At 39.7% G+C, this 24,184-nt stretch overlaps 2 protein-coding genes across 2 annotated transcripts; one reads left to right on the top strand and one right to left on the bottom strand.

The window, feature by feature from the left end:
* Positions 1–857: 857 nt before the first annotated feature.
* LOC107226274 (A disintegrin and metalloproteinase with thrombospondin motifs 6-like) lies at positions 858–9,424 on the top strand. The gene is made up of 12 exons (XM_046735983.1): positions 858–917; positions 999–1,156; positions 1,244–1,402; positions 1,709–1,853; positions 6,336–6,545; positions 6,637–6,751; positions 7,227–7,487; positions 7,588–7,708; positions 7,782–7,896; positions 7,978–8,216; positions 8,518–8,705; positions 8,772–9,424. The coding sequence occupies exons 1-12, from the start codon at positions 858–860 to the stop codon at positions 9,218–9,220; spliced, it is 2,220 nt and encodes a 739-aa protein (XP_046591939.1). The 3' UTR covers positions 9,221–9,424.
* A 307-nt stretch (positions 9,425–9,731) lies between these two features.
* Positions 9,732–21,777, bottom strand: LOC107226273 (A disintegrin and metalloproteinase with thrombospondin motifs 7-like). The gene is made up of 17 exons (XM_046735981.1): positions 21,732–21,777; positions 18,587–18,999; positions 15,581–15,743; positions 14,831–15,132; positions 14,321–14,445; positions 13,826–13,975; positions 13,590–13,739; positions 13,361–13,511; positions 13,181–13,279; positions 12,899–13,108; positions 12,582–12,818; positions 12,298–12,418; positions 12,104–12,230; positions 11,904–12,024; positions 10,928–11,071; positions 10,734–10,852; positions 9,732–10,637 (listed from the first exon to the last, which is right to left on the bottom strand). Exons 1-17 carry the CDS (start codon positions 21,775–21,777, stop codon positions 9,893–9,895), a joined length of 3,423 nt encoding a protein of 1,140 aa, XP_046591937.1. The 3' UTR covers positions 9,732–9,892.
* Between the last annotated feature and the right edge of the window lie 2,407 nt (positions 21,778–24,184).

Genomic DNA, 24,184 nt, shown 5'->3' with positions numbered 1-24,184 from the left:
CAGAACGAAACGTTCGTTGTACGTAATTGAACCACTAGAGGGTTACGATTTCACAAAAGACATCGAGCATCCTCACATAGTCTATAAAAGAGCGAGCAAGGATTTCGAAGAAAATGGGAAAGCGATGTGCGAAGTCAACCAGCATATTGTGAAAAAAACAGCAGAACGAGTTGCGAGTAGACGGGAAAGAGACACGCCAAATAATGCCACGTTCTACACCATAGAATTATTGGTTGTTCTAGATCGAACGCTTTTGGAATATCACAAGGATTTTGATGTAGAAAATTACGTACTGACTCTGTTCAATATGGTGAGTCTGTCACGTCAAACGTTGCAAGTAATGTGGATGTTTCTACTTATTTATTTGAATTTACACGTTTTGGTTTCTCGGATTCTTCAACAGGCTGCTGGGTTGTTTCAAGACAGCAGCCTCGGTGTCCAAATGGAGTTAGCTATCGTTAGGATTATGAGACTCGGAGTAGAAGAAGACGAGGTTTGTACTACCAATAATTTTGAATTCGTTGAAACACCTAGCCTAAAGTACTTGAGAATTATGATAAGAAAACCATCTGCACCACATTCGTTTTCTGGATTCACCGTAACTCAACCCAACAATATCATAGATGAATTTATCAGTGAACAAAGACGCGGAGTCCACACTGAAGTTTTTTCAACAATGGCAACAGAGGATGAATCCGGGGGACGACACTCATCCGAATCACCACGACTCTGCAGTACTCATAACTAAGTAGGTGCAAGTCTAATCTTGCCGCTCACGAGCATTGACCAACTGTCGAATCACAACTTTTTGTATCAAAAATATAATCATACAAGCATAGCTCATATGGCTCATCAAAATGTTTGTCACTCATGAGAAAACCTCCCGATTCAATCCTGAGGCCACTCATCCTCAGCCTGTGAGATGATCAGTTGGTGTTCCTTACTGTGCGGGAGCTTTGAGTTTCACTAGCTATCGACGAATGTGATTACCTAATCAGGAGTTTGGCAGGATAGATATCTGTTTGACGCAATCCCTCTGCGGTTTCACTGGCATAACAACCATCGGAAGTACCTGCGACCCCGTTAAAGGTGCGGCTGTTGTAAAGGACGACGGGTTGAGGACCGGGTACAACATCGCTCATCAAATCGGACACACGTGAGAGATCACACAGTCACATTGTACAGTGAAGCACTCCGGCTGTGACTGCGATTTCGCGACCTCTGACCTCAAGTATTGTTTAAGGCTTGGCATGTCCCACGACTCCAAAGAGGAGAACGGCTGTTCAGGAATCACTGTGCACCGAGACGGTTACATTGAAACTTCCGTAATGTATTCCGGAAATCCTTACGTCACAAAAGGGTGGTCCAAATGTTCACAGAGCAGCATCAAGGCGTACTTACAGTAAGGAAATTGCAAATTTTATGCTCCCCTGCTCAAGCAGGTGACTGCCTTTCCATCCTCGTGAAAATTTCCGCAACCGCTATACATCGAGCTTTCCAGAAACCCCAACTCGCACTCCCAAATCTACGCGACTCCTCGTATTTCATCAATTTCCTCCCAATCAGCGCTGCATTAACACTAATTTAGGTTGCTTAGGACAAGTTACCTCATCGTATCTGGAATTACCTTTGCGTTTAATTGATTTCGGCTCGGATATTCTAGTTCATTTCAGCCAGTCAACTTCACTCCTGGTTATTCTATGTTCAGATCTGGAATGGGCACCTGCCTCGAGGACGAGGCGCAGGACCATCAGTTCATTGGTAACAAGATGTTACCCGGTGTCATGTACAACGGTGATGACCAATGCCGACTTTACTATCGCCAGGACGTCCGCCAATGTGATTTGGGACTCGTGAGTAGATACTATCGATTCTGTTCAACTATGTACATGGTGGACGTTTTTATGTCATGTTTTAAAAAAACGAAAAACATTGCAATAGAGCAATTTGACCAGAACTTTGAGAGACCATGTGTCAGTTGATATGAAAGACTTTTGTTATACATTGAACAGGCAAAAAATTATAGTCAACACAAATATTTTGATGAAAATTTGGTTACCCAAATGAGTGCTGATTGTTGAATTTCAAGTCTTCTCGTTAGCTTTGAAACGAGAGATTTTAAATCCTACCTCACCTTTCTCGGTTCATTTTAATACGTTTGCAACAGGACGAAATCTTCTGTCTGTTATCATGAGACATTATATTCAATGATGGTTGAGTCTGTGACAATCATGGAAATTTTCTTTCACGACTACCGGCTATAAAACCTTCGTGAAGAACAGACGTTGCGAAGAAACTCCCTGGTTCTTGAGCAACTAGGCCTTAATTTACTTAACTTCCAACCCTACGAATAACTTTTTCACACCACTAAAATGTCCTCTCAAAAAGTATCCGCAAATGATCTTTCTTGACCAGTGCTAAAAATATTTCCGCAGATAAAAACAAAATTATCACCGAGAACTGTTCAATAAACCGATTAATAAGCTTGAATGATCATGGTTTCTGTGCTTGAAAAAAAAGATTTGAATTGATATTCTAATATCGTTCCATAGATTACCGAATTATTATAAAACTTTTCATTTCAGTGTACTGATCAGTTAACCAGAGTATAGATTCCTTCGCTGATGATCTAGATGTGTGTGTGAGTCTGTGTGTGTGTGTGTGTGTGTGTGTGTGTGTGTGTGTGTGCGTTAGTGTGTGTATGTGTGCGATTCTGATGTGGATTGAATTTATTTGATGAAATTCCAACCTTGTTTGTACGGAAGAAAAACAGCCTCATTTGTTCGGCGGAATCCTTGAACAAACATAGATTATAAAACGTACTTTGTGCGGTGGAGCGACGTACGCTTGCCTCCGCTCTGTGTTTGAGCATCTGTCCTAACGCGCATTCGTTCCAAATTCAAATTATATTTTCTCGGAGGATGCAGCCAACTGAAAGCTTTTACACTCCACATATTTTGCGCCGCTTTGATTCGTTCAACCATAGGCAGTGAGCTTAACTACCGAGATGAAAAGCGGAGGTTTCGTAAAATTGGAATTCACAATGTTCTTTGATGTTAGCATTGAGAATCAGTTGTGAGAATTAATTATCGCCAAGCATAATGCAACAAAGCCTATATTTGTTTTTTTAGAGAACGCGATATTTCTGTAAGAAGCTCTCGTTTGTCGAAAAGAACTGGGTAAAATGTATTTACATCAGAATATTAACTGAAATATTTAACATACAAAATGGAAATCATATATCACAAAAAAAATTATGAAATAAAAGATAAATTTGATTCTTGTGTGTGTTCACATATTTTTCATAAATGTGTGGATACGCGAAATCAGATTCAGAAAACCGTAAAGAAATATGTGATTCTTCAAGTACTTGGATAAAGGGTTATACTTTTCTGAAATTGTTTGAATATCTTTGGAAATTTTTCGAAAACGTCCCTGTAGAGAAACTCGTGGAGACATTTTTCTTCGAAGCTTTCCGTGCTTCAACATTTCTGAAATAATCGGAGAATGTCTGAATCTGTTCCAATCTGATAAAGCTTGACGAAATGGACTAAATTTGAATACGATTTACAACTCAAGTACTTATTGTAAATTAAACTGTTCGGAATATCAGTCTCAGAAAGAGTCGACGATTCTGATGAATTCTGATGCTGCAGACAAACGCTATCTAGCAGTTGAAAACGGAAGCTTGCAGCCAGTTTTTTCGCTGACTGACTTATCGGTCTCGGAGCGCTGCAGAGTGTGCCATCCTGTAAAGACGTGTTTGCGTCTCTGGGAATAAAGAATAAACTTTGAATTTCAGACCTGCCAGGAATTGAAGTGCGCTGTTCCTGGGAAAGGTTGCCTGTCACAACGGACACCTCCTGTGGAGGGGACGCCTTGCGGAGAAAAAAAGGTGAATTACTAAAAAGTGCTTAATTCGAAAAAACAAAGACTTGTCGCAATTTTTGGCGACCTCGTGCTTCTGACAACTTTATTATTCCCACTACCGACGCCCTTCTTGCATGCTTTAAACGCTGATTGACTTTCAAATTACAGATCTTGACATCGTACAGTCTACGACAACACTCTTTACTCTTGTTCATACCGATTTCATCCTCTTCAATTGTTAATGTTTATGAAAATTCTTCGTTTATATTCTGAAGATAGATGATCTCGTATAATTCAACATATTCGTGTGGGTTTAGAAACATTTGTACTGACAAATTAGGTTCTGGTTTAACAACAACAGTTGAACAAAAACCGCTAGTGATGAATTCATGCTTTAGACAATATATTTTAAAGAACCAAATCCTGTTCAATTATATTTCATCACACTTCGTAGCTTTACCTCAACATGTGACAAGTTTATTTCATGGTATAAAACGGAAACCGGATATGCTTGAAAAATTCACCGTACAGTCGGCATACTTTGTGTAAAAAAATTAGCTGATCTACAGGCATCTGACGTGTGAAATATTCCTTTGTGACAATTTGCTCTTTCACCAAACCTTTCACTTTGTTCGGCCTTTTACCGTGATTATTAACTGTAGAGAAAATACGACAAAGTCCGTTCTTATAGTAAAAACTCTCCTCTTTTTGACGAAAATCTCACTTGGACACTTTCGGCAAACAAAAACTGTGCCGAATGTTTGGTTTTTAATGTCAATTGATGCTAGCATTTTCATTGCCGACTCCACCATTTTTACAAGGGTATTTCTTAGGTCTCAGAATCGATTCAGAGTGAATTCCGATGAGACGGTAGTCGGAACATTGAAATCAGTCGGTGATGTATGGGGTAATCCACCTAAACTCGATCGGTTCCTGACCCTCGTTATCTTCAACTGGCTGACAATTTTTTATATCGTTTCAAGCACAAAAGTAAAGTACCTGTAAATGATGTCAGATTTATTTTAACCTCTGTTTAGGATGTGGTACGTTTAGACATTATTCGTAAATAGAATTATCGAGTAAAGGTATAATAATTCAGAGTTCAGATAACATATAAAATATTTCGTATCACAATAATCTTGCTTGATTTAGCTGCTTTATATAATTGAAGCTACATTCAGATGATTTGAGAATTTTGATTTACTAAAATCATTCATTCTCCTCTGTGTATAGAAAGAAAGAAAAACTTCTGATCATATTGTAGGTATGGATAAATGGCATTTCAAAAATCCAGAACATTTTAATGAAAATATAATATGCGTAATTCGTTCAGTCCCCCAAAAACAATCTAAAAAAAAAATCAGATTTGTCATTGAAATTACCGTGTACAATTTTTCTCCGCAAAAGCATGGTATTTATGATGATGAATTCGTTTTCATACTTTTCACAGAATCACACAAGCCAGTAGCTGTACACGTATTCAACGTAAAGGTTATTCACAACTTGACGTACGCAGTATAGTTAATTCAAATGACAGCGCAATTCGTTTTAGACCATCCGTAGAATTCGACGTACGCAGATTAGATTTTTCCGCTAATGAGTTCTTCAGTTCGTGAACATTTTTATCGAGACAATTACGCAGCGGGAATTTTGTACATGTCTTTGTATTATTGATATAATTACAAGAGTGGTGATTCATTGAACGAAATGTTGCGGAATATTAGAATTGCAAATAACCCGACGAAATCTTAAAGATTCGATGAAGTGTTCGGCAGAGAAATCAAACCCCCTGAGGCAAATCAGCATTAAAAATTATAAGAAAAAAAAGTGCAAAGTGAGACGCGACTGATTATTCTCACGTGAGTATCCCGTGTGTGTAATAAAATATTACACAGCGACTTTTCAGCCGGTGGAACACCGGGCGCTCCCAGAGTGGAGAATGGTTAGCTTAACTGTAAACCCGGCTGATAGGCAATTGCTCTGACGACGTCTGCGAATCTCCTTGGTTCTGAATCATAGCCAGGTGGCGTCAGCAGATCCAGACATTTCATAATTTCATGGGTTATCCAATAAGAAATCATTCGTGATTTTTTTTTCTGCAATCAATCACACAATGTAATTACTTTTATCAAGTTTTGCGCATTTTTTCAACAATGTAAGTGACTGAAACATACCATCGAAGTAAGCTTCTAGTAATCTCGTTAAAGCTTTCGTAAAGTCATAAAGTATTTTAGGTAAAGTTAAAGGCACGAGACGTGGGTTTAAAAATGAGAAACAACAACTTCGTTTCGGGCATTCTAGTGAAAAGCTTACGGACTCTTCAAAAGCTCTAAAGAAGCTTTCATACTATCTGAGTATAACTTCACTTTCCTTTTCAAATATCACGCATTTCGTGCTTCTCTCATTGCTGCACAATGATGACGTCTACATTGACACACCTCGAGTCAAGTTTTCTTCTATTGCAGTGGTGCTACCAAATGAAGTGTCTGCCGATTGGTGAACGTCCCGGAGCCATTGACGCTAATTGGGGCGCCTGGTCACCCTGGAGCCGGTGTTCGCGGACTTGTGGTTCAGGCGTGGCGTTTTCTGAAAGAAAGTGCAATCATCCGAGGCCTTCAAACGGCGGTGAAATATGCCAAGGCATCAAAAAGCGGCACAAAATTTGCGCGACTGAAGTGAGCGTCCATAGTTGATTTCGCATAGTCTGGAAACCGTTTTACGTTTGTTATGAAACAATTGATTCTTGACTTAAACTGTCTTTCAAAGCCGTGTGAGATCGGAACACCATCCTTCCGCGACGTACAGTGCGCAGAATTTGACGACTGGGTCTTTCCGGAGGACGGAAAAATTCATCAATGGGTGGGATATAATTTGCCTGAAAGTGAGCTTAACTTTAATCCCTAAAGAATAGATAATTGTCAGAGACACCATAAAAGTTTTTTTGAATAGTCAATGGCCCTCAAAATAAGCACAATTTGAATTTCTTAATTTGGGATCAAGTAGCGAAAGAAAAAAATATCATGCAAAATATTTCATAAGCTACTGGTTCAGATTCCAAGCACGAAACAACGTTATGTTATGAATTATAATATTTCACCGGTAAAATCTTTTTTCCAATCGCGAATTGTGTACAGAAACGAGTAATTCGGGTTGGCCGTGTGAAAGGTAAGCAGATTATGGACGAGTCAGTTCTTGGATTCTACTAAAAAGTCGGGCGAAATAAATCTTTTGAATAATTTATAGGAATCTGAGAGCAATATGTTTACCTTCGTGCTTACGAGCTTCGTTTATTCGTTCGACAGTGAAATTGATTATACATCAGGCTGGAGAGTAAAAACGTGTTTATTCTTTCCAAGATTTAAAGGCGTCCGAAAATCCCTGCGTGCTGTTTTGTCTGAGTGAGACAAAGCTGCTGACATCTCTCAAGCCAAAGGTCGTCGATGGCACAACTTGCTACAGGGGAATACGGGACGTCTGCATCGGAGGAAACTGCAGAGAAATACCTTGCGACTTGGATATGGAATCCAATGCGGTTGAAGATATGTGCGGAGTTTGTAAGGGGGACAGCACCTCGTGCCTTCTTAAAGAAGGGACTAAATTCATCGCTCAACAGCCACGTAGGTTCGCCGTTCAATCACGAGTCTCCAGAGCTTCCGTTAATTATCGCCCGAATCGTTCGGGATTGCGTAAAAATACAAAAGTTTTCCTCGCTTGAAGGTCTGAAGAAATTGCTTGACGTACCTAAAGAGGCTAAGAACATCCGTGTGGAGATAACCGAGCCCACAAAGGCGAGGATAGTGGTTAGGACAAAGGGATCGAAAAACGTGCTGATCGACGGGTAACTTGTCTGAATTCATATCACATATACTACGGCCAGTGGTTTTGAGGTCTCCATAGTGCAATACTTTCAGCAATCGATTGGGCATGTTTGATTTTCCGGGTTCAAAGGCCTGGCTTGGTATGATCAGAGCGAGGCAGGAGGCACTTAACATTCCTGGACCCGTATCCGAGGAGTTGGTGATACTGGTGAGTTGACGTGCAGCAAAACTCTTTGTTCTTTACGGTAGATCGACAGTGCGAAAAATGGGTGTTTAGATATATCCCAAGGAAAACGTCACCCTCAAGTATTCACTGGGTTTGAAACAAGAAACCCCTCGAAAGCCTGAATTTTCCTGGAATTACATCGATTGGACACGTTGTAATGCACTCTGCGGTCCAGGAGAAGCAGTTTCGGTACCTAAATGCGTGGAAAAGATTGGAGGAGAAGTGGAGGATACTTACTGTAAGAAATCAACCAAGCCTGAAGAGAAAGTAAAACCTTGCAATCAGGCACCATGTGTCCCCAGGTGAGAAAAGTGTTCCAATTGAGTTCAAGTTGTTTGAGTTTCGTGTAACTAAAAGAGACAAAAAACTCAGCGGGATTCGGAAAGGTCAACCAGAAGTTCTAAGGGGTTGATATTAATTACGTGTCCTTTATGAATTGAGTTGTACACTACAGGGTATTTATTTCATTAACGTTCCAAGCAGATTTCGAAAGTTCTCTTGTAATTTGATATTGTTAACATTATATAATAGGCAATCCCGTAATCAATGATCACACCAAGACTAATCTACCCTTAATTACCTTCGTCGAACTGCATTCCATAGATGGATGATTGGTGATTGGCAAGGATGCAACCCCTGTACTCCTGGTTGCAAAAAACAGCGAGCCGTCAAATGCATTCGGCCAGTCGGTCACGGTGAACAAGAAGCGGACGTCATCGCTGAGAATTACTGCCAGGGCCCAAAGCCAAAGGATACACAACAGTGTCTCGTACGGACACGTCGCGATAGTGGTAATAAAAGTGCCGATAACGAATATGAAGATGAACGCGAAGAAAGTAATGCCGATGAATTTTCAGTGCATGATAAATCGGACGAACTTGATGAAACTTCTTTAGGTGTGAAAAACAGTGTACACGAACTTGACGGCAATGATGACGGTTCAAAGATGGACACTGACTTGGCAGGAGATTTCGGAGAATTTCGAACGAATCAGAAACAATCAGACACGAATGATCGCGCATCAATTATAGAAAAGAGGACCGATCAAAGTGACAGTCAGACTACATCGAGAAGCGTCAGCAACATAAAGGAGGGCCAAGTGGTGTTTGACAAGGAGGACATCAAGAACTTAACACTTACTATAATCCTTGAACGAGACGAGAACAACAATATCGTCAATTTTCCCAAAGATTTCATCCCTCAACCGAAGGCCAATGAGACAGACTTCACTCTTGTTGGAATGGATGCGGTAAAATATATCCAACGGATCCAAGAGGAGGGCCACGCGTCGTCAGAACCTCCTTAACGCTGACTTAACTCAATAGGGATTCCAATCCTGATTACCTTGTAAATATGTGGTCATATGAACGACCGTTCGCACGTCGTTCGAATTATTCCCACCTTGTTCCGAAGTGAGATTTTGCGAACTAGATATTGTACACAGCTCTCAAGTACATTTAATTCTCTTTTTTATAGAGGTAGGAAGCATTTCTACATGCCATGATTTAGAGACGAGATTTTAAACAAAATTATTGAGTGTAGTTGATGCCGTTGTAATGGTACGATTTTTTATAACTACAGTTCAGCATGAATTTATCTACATAACAGAATTAATCCTCCAGTAACCTACATTAAATTAACTCATACATTATTACCAAAGATCTGTTTAATTCAACCAAAAATGCAATAAGTCTGAATCTTTATTATAATGACATTTCGATCAACAACGAATACAAATGACATAAGAGAGAAAAAACTCCTCATAATAATGACAATAACTAAAATTGTTGTTAAAAGCAGCTCCAGCATGGTTCAGTGTAATGTCGGAACAAAACGGATGGGGGGTAAAATTGTGAACGAGCGTTGGCATGTCGAAAACAAAGCAGGAATCGTTTACCTCTTTCACAAATTCTCCAGTAACACAGTTGGCAACAGCCAACAGCGAAGCGTTCGTCGAATTTTCAGCAATGCCAAATATTTAACCTCCACTCGGTAAGTTGGTCGCAGACCCCATAGATTCAGCACCATCATGATGCTCAGGGCTCTGCAATCGCTTGGCTGCCTCAGAACCCTTGAATACCGTTTCATGACTGGTGTCTATTTCTGAGCCAACCTCGTCTCCTTCCTCTTGGAATGCTTGGTCGGACATATTCGAGGATTGTTGATTATTTATGATGGGCGCTTCCAGCACGACAATATTGCTGGATGGTATATTGTCTTTGACGATGCTGCCGGGTTTTGGCGTTGCCAGAATCGCTTGTGCGGATCCTTTTCCGGGACAGTTGTTTCCAGCGTCGATACCCGCGTCACTGGACGGAGCGACCCAATCGTCGATCAGATGCTTGAAGTCAGCCGCGACGTTTCTTTTCTCTGACTTGCCGCGATAACGTTCGCCATTGGTCTTCTCCAGATACCGCGACATGCCCATGTCCACCAGCTTGTCGATGGCGTTTCGCTGTTCTTCTAGCGACTGCGGTTTTCCAGTGGTCGCGTCACCTTCCTCGAACACGTTGCTTCGCGTCTTCTTGCACGTTTTCTTGCACGTTCTATTTCCTGTGCAACTCTGTGACTGCTTTGGTACTTGGCCTTTACAAGCGGTCAATTCAGCCTGAACATCTTCACCCCCGGGATGGGCTGCTGGCTTCACACACTGCACCTTTCGACGCTGTTGCCCTTTTTTCCCTCCGCACGCGCTGCATCGACTCCATTGGCTTACGCGCCATCTATGTGATTGAACGGAAGAACCAAGCGAGTGATTTATAACAAGCTGGTGGTATCAATTTGTTATGAATTTCGGTAGCATGAACAGTTTGTCGTACTTAGCTTTACAGGACTGAGTGTTGCACGTCCTGGATTTGGGCTCTGGACGTTTGATGTCCTTGCAAAATGAATTGGACACTCGTCCACTCTGCTGCTCGATGCAAGATGCTTGCGCCAACTGCTCAGTACACAAATAATAATTGCAACGAGAAGCTGTCGCTTAAATTTATGGACCAGTTCGGAATTCGTCTACCTGAGTACCGCCGCCGCATTTCGCGCTACATGGCTCCCAGTCCAAGAAATCCCACTGATATTGCGGTTTCCCTCCAGATTTTCCGTTTAGCACGTAGTACACGTAGTGAACACCGGGGTTGACTTTCGGATTGTAAAAGACATACTGCCATGGATAGAAAAATGAGGCAATAGTTGATGAATAATTTTTCTAACTGCAACGCAGTGACGTATCTACGGTATGGCAAGCATGTTTGAAAGAAGTTGCTTAGTTGGAGATAACTTTTTTTTTCGGTAGCTTTATGACAATACGGTCAGACTTTGAGTTTTTAACAAATTGTTATGGTAATGACCTTCTAGAAATACAAGGAAAAAGAGATTGTCGTAGCGAAAGTGTACAGAATTACTTTTCGAATAATATGACTCGTAATCTTTCGAATGAATGAAGATATCATTAATCCCATGCATCATTTTTTAGACAGTAAGTTTTCATGTACGTAAAAAAATCAGGAGCCCCGGGAAACAATTACCGGCAATTACAGTGTTTTGATTTTTAGGTGAAAAATTTAGACGAAATTTCCCATCTCAAAACTACCCCGTGGTTGAAAAAAAAATTGCGGATATTTTGATGTATTATTTATAATTTATTTATTTCATACATATTTTCCATTAAATGCATAATGAATTCTTCGTGAGAAAAAATATACAAAATAAACGAATAATAAATAATTCACCAAAAATTTCTTCATTTTTTTTTTAAAATGTGGGGTATTGTTTTGATGCAACCACGAATAAAGCCCAAAAAAAAAATCATCGTGAAACCGCTAGGACCGGTATTTCTTATAACTAGAAAGTGCACGGAACCTTCTCCTTAAAGGACAATCGATTTTCAGACCGGGGCGCAATTTCAGTACTTGCTACAGAAGTTATTTTCCTCAGGTACGTCACTGTTGCAACGGTATCGATATATAAGAAAAGTATTTTGACCTATGACGTACTTGCAGTTGAATGTCATCATTGATTGGGCCTTTGATCAGGACTTCTTCTTTTTTAGGTTCAGGGTGTTTGTATACCGCTATGTCGCCAGCACAAGGATATTCTCCATTTCTATTCTCACGGCTATTCATTTTGACATTTCGCATTACTATGTTATTAAAAAGCCGATTTGATCTCGACGGCTCAAACAAAATTCACTCACTGATCGCCATTGAGTATGTATGTATTTCCTTTCTCTAGCTTGATGGCCAAACTGTTGTCTGCCGGAGCTTTTTCGAAAAATCTTATATTCCGACTTCCTTTTGGGACTGTCACAACCTTCTGGTAATCTAATAATCACAGAATCAATTAGAAATGACATTTTCTTCTGCATTTCGACGGAGCCTGTTCACTTACCGCCCTTTCCAGTCGCCGTGTAATCACCTTCAACTGGAGTGCACTGAGTACCGTCACCCTTACAGATTCCACATTGATCTTCGAGAGCATCCCCATATATCTCCCAGTCACAGCCAACTTTCTAAATTATTTCAGAATTTTATTTTAATTCCGCTCATAATACTACTTGTGTGACCGATGAAAATCAGTCCACCGTCAACCTGTTATCGCAACCTAAGTATGCACTGCAGACAACTTGACATGCATCTGACCAATTTGCGGAAAGCATTGAAGTCGACACTCACTGCGCAGCTTCCACCGATACACAGATTCTTCGTTCCAGGCTCACAGGGAGTTCCATCTTTAACCATTGGCGCAAGTTTAACATAAGTTTTTTTCTCATTAAGACAGTATAAGGCACACGGAGCTTCAGGAGGACCCGGATGTGGTATCCAAGTATGAAGCCCATCGGGCATAACCTTCTGTGTATTGAACTCTGTGCACTGCGCTGCTCTGAAGGACGGTTTCTTCGGATCGCAAGGCTATTGGAAAGCATTAAGAGGATATAACTTGGCGTCTCATTCGCATCAATGGACTCTGAATGACACACTCCATTACTAACCTGCGTATTACACGTACTGAACCTTTTCCTCTCTCCCAAGCAGTACCGTCCACCATCCTTCGGGGTCGGATTATCACAGTCTCTTTCACTATATTTCACGCCGCCACCACATGTCCTCGAGCAATCGCTCGTCTTGCTCCACTTACCCCATCCTCCGTGCACAGCGGATGGTCGCTTGCCGATCTCAACGCATTTCTTATGGATACACCACTAAACCGTAAGTACAAATGATTACGCTCCAGTGAAGACTAATTGAGTGCCATTGAACTGATTTTACGGTACCTTGTTCTCTCCACACTTAGTACCCTCTGCTGGGGCACCCTTTGAGCTGCATGATTTGGCGTTACTATTCTTTTTGCACCACAAACTTTCGCATATTGACTAAAAACCAACATGCGCACATTTGATTAATTCTTAGACAAGTCATGTTAGACACAATCAACTGTCCAGCTGCCAATTCACCTCAGTTCTTTCACACACACTCGCTTCAGGATCCTCCAGCATCAACCTGCACTGAAAATCCCCGTCGTACATAGCACCGGGAAGCATTCCAGGGAGTTTGTATTTTGCGTTGGGCTTCTTGTGATTGTCCAGAAGGCAGTCACCTAAGGTCCTGTAAACATAAGCTTAAGATTGCTGATTATGGGTGAATAATGCCCCATCTAAGGCCACCGGTACATTCACGCCTTACTCTACGAAGGTTGTGAGAAATTTTCTACTACATGGCGACCATCTTAAGGTGAAGACATCGACTATCGGTGACATAATGAAGTAACTTTTATCAGATGTGTCTTGCGGTGGACATCCACTAATCTCAACCGTATCGTGGGAACATCCCAAACTGTTGAAGAATTAATGCAGTTGAAAGTCATGGTTACTATTTTGAAGTAGAGTGCTGTACCGCTGAGATATTGTATATATACGAACTTGTGTCCGACTTCGTGTGTAACGGTTATGCCAAGTATGAGCCCAGCATCTTCATTGATACACGCAGCCTTTGGAGGGTCGCAAGCCGCTGACACGTAAGCTAGACCTAAGAGATTGCACGCTGCCTCATCACTTGCGCAAATATCGTATCTGCGAGTCATTAATAGATGGATTGGGTGAATAAACAAAGTGTTCGACAAAAGATAAACTGGAATGTCTTGTACTTGTTCAGTAAAACAGATGAGTTAATACGGTGAATAAAATAATTGTGCTGGGATCTTTTCGAAAAGGAGCAAAACTTCAGCCAGGCATGGAATAAAACTCTTGTTTTAGAAAGAAATATGGAACATACTCATATCAATAATTTTCCAACTTTTTACTGGTTTTAGTAATCCATACGGTATGGACTTACACTCGTTAGTGAAACACTGAACACAATAATGAAATACGTTGATCAAACTAAGATCATACAAATAATTATGATCGTATGCTTGCCTCGTGATTAATACGCCGATATCGTGGTGATTGGGGTGCTTTGTGTCCTTTGGATTCATCTTATTAACCCAAGTGGCGAAACTGTCCAAGGTCTTCTCAGCTTCTGGGCTAATGGATAGATCTATCTAAAAGCACGCATCAAATTGGTTATATAGAAGGTGATAACACGTGTCTTACAACGGACATAAAGTATGAAAATAAATTCGCCACACTCTTCACAGGGAAAGTTTGCGACGGAGAAAGGCGAAAAAATCTATTGAATTATGTCAACCGTTGTGCTGACTGATTCATAATGCGTAAGCATTTCAAAAACACTTGGAATGTCACAACCTTGACCTTTGAGCTTTTGAGTCATTATCCAATGTCTATCTTTCTTTCTCACAAAGGTGGACAACAAATCTGCATCGATTTTCTCGGTTCGCAATTATATGATTTTAAAACGTTAATAATTGTGTGTCGAAACGAATGTAAAGGCTGATCGCAGTTACATAACGTGGGTTGTGACCCTACCTCTTCCTTTTCTTTCTCCAGATAAATAATTCGGACCACAACTACGTCCAACTGGTTCCCAGAGCTGGAATCGTGGTAGTAGTCGGACACCATGTTTAGAATTGTCAGAACGTATTGCTCGTAGTCTATGCTTTTGTGGTACTTCAGAAACCGTTCGTCGCATACTATGGTGAGTTCAACGTAGCGGTGGATACTGTGGGTAGCTGCTGACGGGGTTCTCTTTTCGAACGTTCCATTACCGGCAAGTCTATCGCGTCGATTCTTTTTCTCCAACTGCTCAGCCCAGGCTGTTTCCCAATCGTCTGGAACAATGAAGGTTGGGCTATTCTGTTGAAAAAATTCTCCTACTGACAAAATACAAACATTTTAGTCCCGAGAACAAACACTTCAAATCAAAGAGTCTCAATGGCCTCACGTTCTTATTTTTTGAGGTACTTGCCAAGAGAATGTATCGATTCTCTTGGGACAAAGTGAATACTGTTCAATAAGTTTGTCAAATGTCTTCGGAATACACCTACGCGAATTTCCCAATTATTGAATTTGTATTCTCTTAAGTCGAGCAGTTTGATGGAAGAATATTTGACGTTGATTTGGCAAAACTAATCGCCTGACGCCACGATTAATGTTTCTTTCCAAATAGAGGAGTTTCAGATTTAGCACTTCCAGTCTGATTCCAAACGTGGCAGCTCGTTGCAAAATAAAGATTGGAACACAAATCTCTCAAATATAGGTATAACATCAAACTCTCACCACTAGTTCCGCAATTACGTTTGCTCCGCTCGGTTTGATGCAGGGTTTCGTGCGGCGCTTTCCGTTGGTAAACCATGTGGACGTGCTGGCCTTCTCGGTCAGGGACCGCCTGGCTCACTGGTTCAATAAAGTAACGCCCTTGATCCGTATGCAAGTATCCAGCCTACATTGAACAGTCAAACATACGTTCACTGAAGTATTCGCGGTTATTATTCGCGACTCAACAGTCGGCCATGCATAGTTTTCGAGATTATGTATGCAAAATAAGTTTCTATACTTGTTCATGTACTTATTTTGTCTGAAGTAATTCTAACAATATCTCATCAAAGAAATGAAAATTGACGAAAGTTTACTATTCATTTTTATCTCTCAAAAAAGTATATTTTACGCTTGAGTCAAATCGCTTTTGCTAAATTAAACCTTGTATCAAAAAGTTATGAATCAACGATTGAATTCTTGCAAGCATTGGTATTTTGGAGTTACGTCTTAATCAGCGGGCAAATATGAAAAAAAGTTTCGGCAGACGCGGTAATGTTCGGGTTTCGTACGAGCAACCGGATTCCCTTGAAATTACCCAAATGTCAGTTGCAGGTGACACACGGTCTGACGATGACATTTCTCGAAAGTTTCATGGTGTACTTGTCGAGCTTTTGGATGTTGTATAAGTGCATGCAACTTCACGTCTCCAGAGGTTAAGAGCCGAGCTGCAGCATACACGCGGTACTCACGAGTTGGATAAAAGTTAGAGTAGTTAGTTTTCGGGGTTAATTAATTCGTTCGTATTTTGTTATTGTAAGTGTAATGGAAGCCCGAGTAATGCGTCTCTTTGACTTCAGACTTTAACATCTGAATAACGCAAGTTCATTAATGATTTTGTCCAGGTGATTTTATCGATTAGGACACACATTATCGTCAAGGTTTTCACATCCAGATCATAATCACGGTGTTGCGAAATAAGAGAAATATCTCTTGCATCGCGACAAAGGTGGAAAGCTTGAAAAGCTTGAATAGCGGTTCCTCGTATCCCGACAAAGATGCCTATACTCAAGAAAGGATTTCTCACATCTCAACAAGGGTATGCCACTCTGAAAATGGTTCTTTGTATCCAAGCAACAGCATCACGCCTTCCAAAAGATTTCGTTGTCCCCTGACGATGGTGAATCACTTCAAACTGATTGTGAGTTTCCAGTATAATACCACTAGGGAGATTTTGCAACTCTCGGCGAAAAATATTGCCAACAATAGTTTTATTCGGTATATTTTCACCAATAGGCAAGGAAGAAGAAATTAGATATTGATGAAAGTCTAATTATGACAACTGCAGTTTCGGAAGAAGATTCTGCGATATTATTCGTCCCAATCATCAGCTTGAAAAGATCTTCACAGATACAAAATATTTTCCAGCTTTCAGAAGGTCAGACATCTGTACCCTTGATAAGAGATTAGGATGTATTTTTTACAGTGATGCTCATAATTTTTTTGAAATACAGCGTGGCTTCAACTGTATCAGGCCTATATACTTATATTGAAACCACACCCGCAAGTGAATTCATTTCATCATTTGATCACTGACTATACGCGTCGTCTGATACGGCTGAGCGTACAGGTATATCAACTGCGCAAAAGCGATTCTCCGTGGATATTTTAGTGCGCTTCTCTTCACGCAAGATCCTTATTACATCTTAAACGCATGCAAATTAATAAGATGATTTGCATATAGATCGACGCATTGCTCCACAATGTCGCCAATTCACTGCGGCGGATGATCGTAAATTCAGAATTGAAACGTGATGCTAATCGGAATACACTGACTGACTTCATCTAGAAGCTGGCTGCAGCATAAGTTCGCCAAAGCAAATAAATACATTCAAATTTATTCAAGGAGATCTACCGGGTGTCTGAGGAAACTTTGGAACAGAGCGAGAGAGAAACAAATAAATAGAAAGAAACAATGAATTGGGAGAGATTGCTCAAAATTTGGCCAACATCAATTCTGTTTTCTATGAGTTATAAATTTGGATACAAGGTTAGAAATTTCATACAATTTATAACACTAGTCGTATCTTCAATAGATTCAAAATGAAGAGAGGATTTATGAAATTTCATCAGATGTTATCTGCAGAGTAGTGAAATCCGCACAACGAGAAGATAGTGTAAGTTACTTATTATGTGAATTATGATCTAATTATCTACGCAGATCACTGGGTATGAATTTGAAGTAGAAGGTTGTGTAACACTTTAATGGTAGAAAGAGCTGAGACGTAATGCATACTGACTTGCATACACCAATTCAAGGAAACGAATTACCACCAACGAATCATTAAAATAAATTCACATTAAAACAACGATTTTAAGCATGCAAATTTCCAAAAATCGAATCAAAAAATTTTTCGCTTGATGTAAATACGTCTTAGATTCAAAAGTAAACGGTATGAAGTTGACTATTTGGTGTAAGCGTGGAATTTACACAGGATTCCTGAAGCGTACGCAATGGTGCACCATCGATAGATTGATTAAATGTGTGACTACTAACTTCGCGAAAAAATATCCCCCCAAGTTATACGATATGAAAACCTTCTGATTTATCCAAAGCTCTAAATAGGTGTATTGCACAGTTTGGGGGCAATGCATCTATCTCGACCAATTCGCTGTATACATAACCAAGAGCGGTGGGTTCAATTCGAATTTCTACAGAACAGTTCGATGGCCACTGATAAAATTGATGAAACTTTCGAGAGGCTGGTTATAAAAGATCCAACTTTAGCGTGACGATTATAATCCAAGTAACTTTACGAACCCCGATGATAAAACAATTATCTTCCATGCTTACAGAGGAGTCAACTGTTTTACCATCGGGGTCTGTAGAGTTACTTGAATTATAATATTCACGGTAGAGTTCAGCCTTTTATAATCAGCCTCTCTGAAGTTGAGTGAATTTTATTAGACGCCATCGAGTTGATGCACCTCAGCTCTAAGGTGGACGGAAATCAGATGAACGGTACTAACCACACCATCGCACAGAGAGAGTGCTGCCCTGGAATCCCTGTGACCTCTGACATGGCCCCTGTAGTGACACTGCATATCGTCCGCTCTTCTGAATCGTACGCCATTGTCGAGGTTAGTGCGAGCACCTTCGCCTCGAGTCTCCATCACCAATTCCGGCGACATGAACTCGTGGTGCGGAGTCAACTCGACGTGGTGATCGGCGCCGTTGAATGGAAGCACCAAGTGCAGCTTGTGGTCGGACAGGTCATCAGCCGCGGCATCTGGATCGGCTGCCCGCTTTTTCCGAGCTTCAAGCTCCTGACGATCGTAGAAATTGGGTAAGTTGAACGTCAGGAAACTGCCGTCCTCTGTCACTCGACGCGGTATCAGCATCTCCGCATTGTGGACATCCCGCGTGTATCTGCCTTGGTAATTGGAAAATTACACGGATTGCAATAAATTTCTGACAGATTCGTGGAGTTACACATTCCTCATTCATAACAATAAACAATCAAATTGAATGTAGAATATAACAAGAGATTTTTAAGTCGGAAAAGTCAACTTGAACTTTGAAGGAATTTATAGTAGCTTATGCCGAAGTTCAACAAATCAATTAACTGAAGTCGGAGCACGGTGAAGAAATTCTACAGTACGGAAGGCTTGCTTAAACTTAGATCGTAATAGGTCGATCTTAAGTTCAGAACAAACTTACTTGAACTTAGAGCACCGTGAGGAAATCGAATACTCAATTAATTGGGCTCAATGGCGATCAGATGAATTGATTCTGAAGTTTAACAAACTAATAAAATAATAAAGCAGTTGCATGTTGAACAAGCTCAGTTTAGCTTGAATCAAGGTAAGTTATTCTAAACTTCAATAAATCAACTTTAGCTTAAAAAATGACGAAGAAAATAGAAGTTCAACAAGCTTACTTGAACTTAAATAATATTCAGTTATTGTGAGGTTCAACAAATCAACATCGACCTACAAAATAATGAGGAATTTGAAAGTTCAAGAAGCTGACTTGAACTCAAATCATAACATGTAATTGTAAAGTTCAACAAACTAACCTGAATTAAGAACCTATTCGAAACTTGAAAGTTCAAAGAATTAACTTAACCGAGGGAATAAATGTCAAGATACGAAGAGTCAGTTGAAAGTGAAACTAACTTCCGACGAAAGAAAAATATTTGTGGACAAAATGGAACAAGAAGAGGTAAGTTCCGAGCTTTTAAAGCTTTCTTTCATTACGTTCGAATTATACTCGTCCTGGATTCACAGTGAAAGGATATTTTACGTTGCTTCCTTTTTTCACTGTCCTCCTTCTCTTGATACGTTGAGCTTGCAGCGAGCAGATAAGATCAACACCGGTAATAATTCAACCGATATACGTACGTGAAACCGTTTCGCGAGTGAAAGAAATACATTCGTGAGTGAAATAATTCCCCCAAGGATGGGAACAATGATGAATTCAGCTGTGCCTAGCCTAGAGAAAACTTCCTGGCTCACGTGTCCTGCGCTAACGTGGATGCATCATGCGATTATTGACACGCATGTCACGTTCCTGGTTTCGCTGTTCCTTTGTCCGGTCGTACAAAGGGCTCGGGCTAAGTTCGGCCGGCGGTGCGCGATGCTTTCGGTGATGCAATGAGAGAGACAAAGACGGAGCCAGCGGATCATGGACCGCGAGTCTGACCGAGCCCGCGTTTTTCCTCCCGATGTCCGTACGACGCCTGCTCACCACACGCTGCATTGATTGCTCCCTTCGATCTTATTCAGCTGGCAATAAATAACCTAATTTAGCCCTCAGACACAATACGTCAGCAAAAGGTGCACCACACCCGGCTGGCGCCCACAGACGACGCCAAAGTCAATCTCTCGATGATATCACGCAGGGACTCTTCTCGGAACGTGCTCTCCTTCCATTACCGTTGCTACCAACCACCCATAGCGACCAAAGTCCTTCTTCCTCTACGCGAAGCGAGGATGTTGCCGTTTTTATTTCAAGACATTTGCGATTGTTACTTTTCAGACTCATATTTCAGGCTTGATTTTCATTTCGTACACCTTTTTGTGTGGCGAACTTGTTAACGGTTTTGAAATATGGACGCAAGGAGAGTAGTCTTCAAACGGATTTTGAACCTCCGTCAAATATGATACATCGTTTTTTACAGTATTTCCTTCTCCAAAGTAATAAAATCTTTCCACATTTTCGGAGATGATTGGGCTCATGATTGTGCTTACGTGTTAACCGAAAAAGTTTCGGAAGATTCATGGAAACGTTCAAGTATTTGCAGCTAGTTTTCACCAGATTTGACGTTACGATACGATACTGCAGCTAAATCAGATATTTTCAATCATTCTGCGCCCTATCATTTGCCAAAGTTTGAAGAGATTTCGTTACTGACAATGAGAAAAATTGGATATTGTGAAAAATGTGGTTCGATGTATTCGACGGAGGTCTGACATTCCCTTAATAGTTATTAAAATTGATGAATATTCAAAATTCAACGAACTCCACTTTTTATAGTTCAACTCGTAAAGAGTCAAAGTAATTCTAGCACTGATGTACAGTCCAAATCTTTTGTTAAAATCAATACATAATACTATAACAATTCAATTTTTGGCACACCAAGTTCTGTCATTGAGACAAAAATGCGTTTTCCGATCTCAGATATGAAGAACGAATCATATCCTCACACCTTGTACACATTTCAAGTTACAATATAATTTTGAAGTATGAAGACGAAATTTGCAAGAGTTTTGACCAAAATGACCCACCAATTTTTCTGGCATTGAAATTCAACTTGATTTCAATTCAAAATTCTAAAAATCCGCAGTGTTATTATCGAATCAATGAAACATTTCGTAAAAGTGCATCAGCACCCAGAATAAATTTTTCGTTCAAACGTGTAATCGACCTCCTACAAACCCCGAGTGGACACAACTCCCGATTGAGGAATGTTTGATTATATTATTCATTGGTAGCGAATACACGCGCGAGGATTTGATCTCAATTTGACTACTACACATCATCGTGGCCTCTGAATACGTAATCGAATGCAGAGGAGGGTGAGTCTGACAGTTACTACGGCAATTACAGCACGACGGTTTCAAACACGGTAAATATAGAGAGCCGTCTATGATGAAGGACTCACTTACCTACCATGATACGGTCCTTCGGTAGCCTCCGGACTGTTCCTGTCCACCATCTTGTAGCTGACACAGTGAACAGCGAGGATAAAAGTATAAAATATCAAAACCGCAACTTCTTCTCTCATAACACTTGATATAAATTATTTATTCCGTATGCCAAAATACTGACGACTAAACGTCAAACAGATAGTGATGCGACAGTCACGAGATCACCTGTCTGTTGTTTTTGTGCATTTGTTCATGGATGCATCTTCTTCATCCCCGTGATATATTGTCAACTTGAACGCACATTTACTCACTCAATACTGTGATTTTCCTCCAGAACGCATCAGGGAATTTCTTTCGGAAGCAACGTTTTTATTTCGCTCTTTCTTTAAAAAATTGTTATATGTAGACAAAAAATATCGCAATAGGATATTGCTTGAACCCAGCAGCTTTACAAGTATAACGTCGCTCTTGAAATTCAAAGTTTTCTCATTCAAATTACACAATACAACGATGATGTTAATATTTCTTGAAATTGTTATCATTCAAACGTATTTTAGAATAATTAATCTCCGTTGTAACGATTCAAATATTCCCGCCTGGAACCAAAACAATGATCAAGTGCAAACTGGATGTCAGTGTGAATTACGTAGTATCCATCTATGCGCAATCCCCAACCGTATTCTCTGCCAAACTCTCTTTGGGGCACAACGTGCCAAATTTTTTTCCTCGTAAGTGTTTTGTTGATTTTTCATTTTTTTTTTTTCTTTTTTTTTTCCAAGTTCAAATTTGAGAATAATTATAACAATTTTTTTATGTCAAGTATTTTGACGAAACTTTAATTGTATAACAACCAAGTTGGTCTGAAGTAAGACATGAAACTCGCTTGAGTTATCTTTGAAAATGTAGCAACGTGGATCTACATTTTTAACGAACGTGTCGCCATTATTGATATCATCGACAGAAAATCTTTACAAATTTTCTCAAAAAGTCGGGTTGTTATCAGGAACATAATTTAAAACACTTACAAATTGCATCTTCAACGAAATATATAAAAATTGAAGAGTGACTATTCAAAAATAAATCAAGAAATATCAGAGAAACAATTTAACGTCATACACATTTTGAGAAATAATTTGAATGAATGATGAATGAACATACAACGTGGTTTATGATTATTGCTACAATATTAAGGAAATAAAAATAAACGGAAATATTTACAATTTTCATATTATAATATGGCATAAAACATTTTTCAATTCATTCGGATTATACCTATTATTTATTTCAACAAATCTTTGTTTCAAATAACACTAGTTCTTATAACTTTTCGATTTAAAAAAATTATATAAAAATGCTTACACCTTACACGAGCTTGCATTGAGCGGATGTCTTACCATTTTGTGTAAAATTCCATACGACACTTCCGTGAAGAATTAAATTTTCCACAAAATTCTTTCAGGATGAAGTCCTTATTATTAAGTGTGACTAAGTAGTAAAAATTACCAAAAAAGTGCTTAATTTGTTTGACCTTATCACGGCCAGCCTCTAAGATTCCTTCCTGCTAATTGTGAGATGCGTTTCGAGCTCGTAAGCAATTACAAATTAAATATTTGATGCCCTTCATTATAGTATTCAAATAACTTAAAAACTGCACACTCAATTTAATCCTAAATCGAGCCAGTTCTAAGCTAAGAAAAGCAGCGTTGATTAAGACCAGAATCACCAAAATCCATTGATTCACTCTTGACATATCATCATTTTTGTTTATTTCTTGTCCTTGTTAATCGAATAACTCGAAAGCCACTTCATTCCTTATGTCCAAAACCTAGTCAGTTCTAGGTTAAAAAATAACCTCGTCGATTGAAACCTAAAATGAGCAAATTTATGAATTCACACACCCAAAAGCTCATCCGGCCAGAGATGATACTCTAGACCTTGAAATACTGAGATCTAGTGAAAACTCGAATTTTCATTTTTGGGGTGATTACAATAACTACCTTTATCCTTTTTTTTCGTAGGTGTTAGTGAGAAGTTGTAAACGACATCTTTCCCACGTGATTAAAATGAGGAAACTCCGAATTTCGAAAGTGACCCTCCTGAAAATGACCACGTCTTAAATTATATAATGTTATGGCTGAAATCAACACGTAATATATCACATTACTTATCTTATGAATTCGAGAAAAATATGTGAAAAATTATGTAATAAATTACAAAAGCACGAAGCCAATATGATTTTTGATCCAGTACATTTTGTGATTTGTGCTTTTGTATATTATTAAGTGATTTTTTTACGTATTTCTCTCGAATATACAATACAAATCATGTGATGAATTACACGTTGATTTCGATCATAACATCTCATGACTTATCACATGAACATTTGGTGCAGGGGACCTTTCAAAATAGCATTTAAGAAATGGCCTTCGGTCGGATTATTCCTTTTTAACTACGTAAAACAATTTTTTCAGGCGA

This window comes from Neodiprion lecontei, chromosome 3, assembly GCF_021901455.1.
Source record: "Neodiprion lecontei isolate iyNeoLeco1 chromosome 3, iyNeoLeco1.1, whole genome shotgun sequence".
In the NCBI taxonomy this organism is placed as follows: domain Eukaryota; kingdom Metazoa; phylum Arthropoda; class Insecta; order Hymenoptera; family Diprionidae; genus Neodiprion; species Neodiprion lecontei.
Note: the sequence above shows the minus strand (reverse complement) of the source record. Positions and strands in the feature narration are given on the sequence as shown.